Raw genomic sequence first — 7,471 nt, 5'->3', positions numbered from 1 at the left:
TTAGTTAGCAAAACAAAACCCTCAAAAACATATTTGCACATTTTTATCTTTGTGCCTTCTCAGGTCATTTGTCTTACATTCTAGTATGCATTCAAAAAGCTAGCCTTCTGCATACAAAGCTAGTCTCCTCCTGCCTAGCTTCTATGAATATTCAAAAAATGATCAGAAAAATACCCTTAATACTATTATTACTTAATACTATTTCTCGTCTAGTTGACATATTACAAGATTGCTGACCGTGTATTTATGCATTAAAAGACATACTATGCTTTATACTTAATTCTGTCCAGTCCTGTCACAGACAATTGTGATACATGAAATGGTTTCTTGAGAATGAAAGTTTGTAGCTACTGTTGGCTAGATAGTTAAAATCAAGAGCTGGCTATTCTGAATGCCCATAAGCCAAAAATTAATGTAATTAATGGTATGAATGCAAATAGGAAATGAAGAATGATGAAAAAGTTGCAACAGGCAACAATTTATTTGTAAAAAAATTTTTTTAAAATTGTACTACAACAAAGATTAAGGAAAACAGTATTAATATATACATATATTATATATGTATATACACATAATATATAGTGTACCTTTAATATTACATGCTTTTCAGAAAAGAAGAAAGTCATTTTCCCTCATAGTAATTTTAAGCTCTTGCTTTCTTTAATAAAAACAAAATGAAATTAAACGTTCAAGTATAAGAAATAAGCACACTAGTATCTGAAAGTGAAAAAACCATTTGCTTTGCACAAATGATCACCATTAAATACAGAATAAGTCATAGTTATCTAACACTTGTATATGTGCCTTGGTGAACTTTACATTTGTGTAAAATCTTTACCTGAGATATGTAGAAATAATGAAAGGTGCAAGTTCATGGAGTTCGAAAGTTTTCATTCCACTTCAACGGAAATAAACATAACATCTTACATATTTCTACCCTCATGATCGTCTACATGAGAGCTCTTCAGTGGAACAGATTTCATGTTACCAAGTATCTTATGCTTTATGACACACAAAGGCAACAACCACTTGCAACAACCAGCATGCAGACATGAAATAGAGGTAGCATTGTCTTACAGCTTCCACAGAAACAACTTAATTTTAACCACATGAGTCTTCTGCAAAAGGCACTCACTTTTTCATTTCTAAGCATGGTGTTCAAATCCAAACCAATTAGCATTGTTTGGCTATCTATGTTTTTAAAATAAACGGGGAGGGAAAAGAGTATGTAAGAAATGTAGCTTAATTATTGTGCAGTCTTCGGTACAAGGAAGGATGGTTTGTTAAAATGACCAGCTATTGAAGAATTAAACAGTTAAACCAACAGAATTCAAAAAAGTACAATAACCATTAAAAAGCAGATTGCAAAATAGCTGAAATTATACTACCTTTTTATAACTAAAGAGCAACATGTTACTTAAAAAGCAATGTGGAGGAACAGAGACAACTTATTACAGTAATATATAGAACTTATAAATATCAAAAAGATTGCCATCCTGAATCCTTTCACATTAGCTGAAATTAGAAAAAGTTCCATATTATTACTTTTATCGAGAAACAACTGAACTAATTGAATTATAAGATGTTCCACTATTACAACTTGAAGCATAAGCTTCCTGACCATTTGCATCAAAACTGACTCTGAACACTGAAGATGCTTTCAATAAAAAGTCAGCTGCATCTCTGCGGCCCAGTTCCCTCAGCTTAGACATCAGAATACCCACAGTACTTTCAGGGGCATTTCCCCATTCTTGGAGAAGGGAGTAGGATGGACTGGAAATAAAGTCATTGGAACTCCCATTGTTTATATTATGCTTTGCAACCAGTTCAGGAAGGCCCAAGTTCATTGCAAGAAGGCACCAATCTTTGCCCATAGGATCAGGTGGATCCAGAAGTCGGCTCAGTTTCCTCCTTGTAAGTAGATTCAAATCTGATACATGGATATCCATTCCTAAACTTCCTTGTGAGTAAACATCAAGACACCCAAAGCACAATATGCTGCTAAAACTTTCTTTGTAACCACCCATGGTATTAGTCAAGGAGGTCTCTTTTTGACTTTGTGCACGGAAAAAATCTCTTGGTTGGTAAATCATGACTGGTTCATGATGTTCCCTCAGCTGCTGAGGACTGAGATAATGTTTGACAGTCAACAGCCCTGGCAATGTGGTGGCTATCAAATTATCAATGGTACTGCATACAGAGTCCAGGAATAAGCAGCATTTAATCTTCTCCATTTCCAAGCCTCTAACTTGAACCTCAATACCCTGACCATTGTTGACAAGCAGTACAAGAAGTTCAGCTCCACGGTTCATAATCTTTGATCCATTGACCCACAAACGTATATCTGCATCTCCCTCTGTGCTTTGTTGATGAATCCATCTACACAGATTCACCTGAACTTTATGAAAAATTCCACAAGGAAGTGGGGTTAGATGTTCCACAGGAACAATTCTAACACCACCATAAATCATAACTTCATCTTCTTCATCAGCCCAAGACCTATGGAGGCTATCAGTCTTAATTAAGGCTGGAATATCAATCATTGTTCCACTGCTGACATCTCTGGCACAGATGTCCATGGCATCCAAGACTTGTATAAGTTCTTCTACATCACTGTCTGGTATAAGGCGCTGAATATCCTCTATTGTGTATCGACCTCTGTAGTGGTGGAGGGCTTTAGGATTTTCTACAGACAAAAGTCTTCCAAGGACATTTGTACATAACCAGCGAGGATCCAGCAGAACAACATCTTGGACTGTCTCACTCTGCATGATGTTGATCTGTTTAGAAAAGATAAAAGCCACAGTTAATAATCATATATATACAAAATAATATTCACATAGTTAATAATCATATATACATGAAAGAAAAAGGACAAGATCTACGACAGTCCACATGGTTTCTCAACCAGACAATTATAAGAGCTTTAACTGTTTCGAATGTTCAAATACCTGTGATAACATAGGTTGCGTACAAATGCATAGAATCCTATCCACCCTAATGCTAATCCTAATCCTGAACAGGATTCAGTTTATAAGACTGAACACACACAAAAACTAGAAAGATTGGTTTGTTTCACACCATGTTTTCTTCCCAATTTATTCATGCATGCATTGGTGACAAATACACTATATTGTGAAGCATTCTTCATGTAATTTCTAGTTTATAAGACAAAAAAACCCCCCTAACTTATGTGTCCTACTTAACAACCGTGTTTTAATGACCATGCTGAATCACTTTATGCCAATTGTAAAAATGATTTTAAAATTGAGACAAGTTATTGGTAACCCTCTTAATGACTGCAGTGACTTATGACCAAAAACTGAGGTTCAATGTCATTGAGTGAAGACTACCTGTAAATCTATTTTTCTTAACCACTAGGCTTCCATACATCTTTTCACATGGCAATGACCCTATTCAATGCGATATGAATTTCTCGAGTTGTAAATTCAGTCATGGTCTTTAATAATATATTGAACTTTGCAAGAAAAAGAAACAAGTTAAGCTGTTTCTATCTTTTAAACACACCAGTTGGCATAGTTTCTCTTTGTGCTGAAGCAGGAAGTAGATTCTGCTTGGTTTCTCTACTGTATGTTTTGTATGCCTGCAGAACCTGGAATAAGAAAAACTTAGTAGGGGCAACAATTTGCAATCAGTGTGATAGGCAAATTGTAGTTCATAAAAATTTATAGAATTAACATTTATCAAATTATCCATGTAATTAATATACTACTTACTTCGCCTATACTGTGTAGCTGGAGGGCTATATGCCTAATCTCATCTTCACTTGCTAATGGATTAAGTTGATCTTGCACATCATATACAAACTGTTGAAGGGACATGAGCTGATTGGGCCCATTCATTTTTCTCCATGATGGTAGGGTGGAAATTATTTTTTCACACAAGTGAGTCATAGGTGGACATGTCTATGAAAAAAAATCATAGTAGACTTGGTTTCTAGAATTCAAACTGTTATTGTTGCTTAGATTTCATCTAAGATATCATTTAAAACAAAGTAATCAATTTTAGTTAGCAATATACATCTTTTATTGCCTGTAAGTGAAATTTCCAATTACACTAAGATTACTGACATGTAGCCCTTTTGTGAAAATATATTTTTTATTCAATGGTTAGATGAAATTTGAACCTGTTTCATGAAAATGTTAATTTATCCAATCAATACAGCCATCCCGCCTGAAGTTGAGTTTCATCTATCCTCTTATCTCTATTGTTTGGACTACATTTCTATTTTAATAAAGATGATTCTGAAATTGCCCTTTCCACTTGCTATAGCAATTGAAAGTTGTATTACATGGATAAATAGGATGTTCTTTCATAAAAAGGGCAGGCATCTGTGCAGTTACTAAACATAAAGTAGCACTATGTCAAATAATTTAGTATAGAAAGCCAACAGCTTTAACATACATAGTATTATTAGCTACAACATATACTCTGTTTCCTGCTAATGGCACTAACACTAGAAAGATATTGCCATAACTCAACTACCTAAAAGATTGGCCAACATATAATTAAAGGTATGTAAGATAGAAGTGGAATAAAATCAGTAATTTATTCATTGACAAGTTTAAAAAGCTCTGAACTAGGTTTCCTTGATGACCTCCAATACATCAGGACTTCAATTCCTAGAATTCTTAGGCAGCTTTATGAAAATCCAAGGAGTTTTAATACATCTGGATGCCGCTAGGCTGGAGAAAAAGGTTGTCTTCTAAAAAATAGGCAGGAACTCTTTCCACCAAAAAAAGTTCAACATTGTTGAGACATGTTTTAAAAAACAGATGTTATGATAAGAACTTAATAAGCAAAACAGTAAATTTCTGTTCTAATTCATATAGATGTGACTCCAACCCAACTATTATTATTAACACTCTCAGAAGGAGTGACGTAACAGTAGTTGTGTTCAACATAAGTAAAGACCTAGTCAGTGACTGTATATATAACTTACAGAGATAATCTGACTGCGCAACTCTTGAAGATGGTTTCGGAGGATCTTCATATCTTTTGAACCTGATGCTCCAGCATCTAGAATAAATAATCTGTCCAAAATGTGAACGTCATTCCCAAACCTAAAACAAAAAAGTAATGATTATCATGGGTAATGATTATCACTTTAGCCCCAAAGCTCAATTTTAATTTTATTTAACTGAATAATTTTGGCAGATTAAAATCTTTCTTGAGATTCTTGAAATGAAGCATTCCATTTGCTGTTTGACTCTGTGTATTTGAAAGCCAGTTCCATTCAATTGAATCACTCGTTTCTATTTTAACTATTTCTTTTATTTATTTATATTTTATCTATACTTCATACTTCACTGCCCAGCTCCCTCTGAGAGGGGTTATACTGGTCCCTTTCTCAGATTCTCCAAGAATAAAGGGACACTGGATGTTTTTTTTTATTTTAACCATAGTTCACTTTTTTCTATTTCTTAAGCCAGAAATTATTTATTGTAACAAATGTTTAATACAGACTGATCAGGAATTCATGGTCCTACTTTGCTTAAACTACTGAATCTAGAATAAATTTACAGTGGAATTAAAAAAACAAATGTATTAAAAGCTTTATAGACAATAGAAGCTTCTAGTCCATTCTGCTAAGACAGTGTTTCTTACCCTTGGTCATTTGAAGATGTTTGGACTTCAACTCCCAGGATTCTGGGAATTTGGGAATTTTGGGAGTTGAAGTCCAGACATCTTCAAGTGACCAAGGATGAGAAACACTGTGCTAAGGCATGGAAGTTGAGGAAAAACCTTCAAGATGGTGGCAACACACTACTATAATAGAAAATGATTGCTTCTTGAAGTATAAAACAGTATAATTAATATGGACTTTTCCTGTGCATGGGAACACCTCTTTTTTCTTTAAAAAAGTTTAATCAGTTCAGTTAGCTAGTTTATGTATAACATGCTAATTTCAAAATATAGCAGGTATTCCTATGTTTTATACTATGTTTTCTCTTACCTGTTCCTAATTTCTTTCAAAAGTGATGTATCTTTGTCATATTGGAACTCTCCTCCAGCAGAACGTGGAAGATTAACAATATCGGCATGTGTAGCCACCAGTGCAACATGAAGTGGAGTTTTCAGCCTTCCTCCAAATGCTTCAGGAGACAAAGAATGAAGAATTTCAGGACAAACAGATTTTTCTTCCTGTTACTGTATTATGCTTCTATATATTTACTTGGTCTGACACGAATGGCTATATTTATTCTACGTTTATTCATACTGCTCTATTTTATGAAATAAAGAAAACATTATACATGGGAATAAACAGTCATAATCTGCCCATTTATAAATTAAATACACATTTTGGAGGGTTTTAAGGGGTTTATCAATTAGATACAGTAATCTACAGTACTGCAAATTTACGGTAGATATTACAGGCAAGGAACAACTGATCTAAAACCCATTCATACAATGGTATGAATGCAACTTTACAGTACTTACACAAAACATTCTCATGTAAGAGAGAATTAAGTATGAAAGCCTTGGAGACACCATGAAAAAGAATGGGAAAGTGAGAGATAGTGAGAAAGAGATACAATTGGGACAAGAATGAGGTAACACTAAAGACAACTTTGCACAAATACATCATCTGGGGAAATAACGTCAAGTTTTTTGAAAATAGTGATTTGAACCTTATAGCAATTACTGAATTTTGACAAATGGTCAGTAGCAGCATCACAAAAATTAATATGAGCAAGAACCAATACATCCTAAATGCAAATAATGCAAAAACACATTCAAACTTTTTTTATTTCTTTTTTGTATATAAACACACATACAATTGTACAAGAATTATTACTTCTAACAGTATAAATGTTTCTTAGAATGTAATCAGTATTGGTTCCTGATGATGTGCAAAAAGGCTGCACTGAAAGTAAAGTTCAATGTTAATAATTAATTTCTATGCACATTTATTAGAAATTAAATGTGCACTTCAGTGAGTATTGAAATATGTGGAAAAAATCTTAGCTCCAGAATTTATTTTCTCCAAGTTGTTGATGGAGTAAATCTTCCCAAAGAAAAAGAAAAAAGAATGAATGTGCAATGAAGAGGAATGTATGTACAGCTGACTTGGGAAAAGCCAATTAATTCCCCATGTAAGTCAGGTGACTGTTTGCAAAACATAAATACCCAGCCTATGCAAATCATTCAAGGAGATACTCTTCTTGCAAGAGAGCTGTCCCTAAGGGAACTACATCTTAAAGTCAAGAAGAGGCTGCAGCCATTTAAAGATGCGGCATGGCTGGTTCAAGGTTTTTCAAAAGTCTTGGGGGGGGGGCAGGGGAGGGGCAGGTTAAATGAAAAAAGACACTTTGCACAGGAGAAATAAATAGCAACATTGCAATATGAACATGTTATTTTTAATAGTCTCAGCATAGAATAAAAACCTTTCAATCCCACGATGTAACTATTTAATTAAAATTTTAGTAACACTGTTAAGAGTTTGAGC

At 34.1% G+C, this 7,471-nt stretch overlaps 1 protein-coding gene across 4 annotated transcripts in view; it reads right to left on the bottom strand.

Annotated features, from left to right (window-relative positions):
* Nucleotides 1–462: 462 nt before the first annotated feature.
* The window catches only part of DAPK1 (death associated protein kinase 1), a 67,693-nt gene continuing 60,684 nt past the window's right edge, over nucleotides 463–7,471 (bottom strand). For all 4 annotated transcript variants that reach the window (XM_087957904.1, XM_026674607.2, XM_026674600.2 and 1 more), the window contains 4 exons: nucleotides 5,978–6,116; nucleotides 4,964–5,084; nucleotides 3,738–3,926; nucleotides 463–2,780 (listed from right to left, as the gene is read on the bottom strand). In XM_087957904.1, the coding sequence (XP_087814030.1) occupies nucleotides 1,548–2,780; nucleotides 3,738–3,926; nucleotides 4,964–5,084; nucleotides 5,978–6,116 (1,682 nt within the window). In that variant the 3' untranslated portion in view covers nucleotides 463–1,547. The remainder of the gene's footprint in view (nucleotides 2,781–3,737; nucleotides 3,927–4,963; nucleotides 5,085–5,977; nucleotides 6,117–7,471) is intronic.

This window comes from Notechis scutatus, chromosome 2, assembly GCF_049901735.1.
Source record: "Notechis scutatus isolate UNSWTSFEM ecotype Mainland chromosome 2, rNotScu1.2, whole genome shotgun sequence".
NCBI lineage: Eukaryota > Metazoa > Chordata > Lepidosauria > Squamata > Elapidae > Notechis > Notechis scutatus.
The sequence above is the reverse complement of the archived record's forward strand: the minus strand, read 5'-3'. Positions and strand labels throughout refer to the sequence as shown.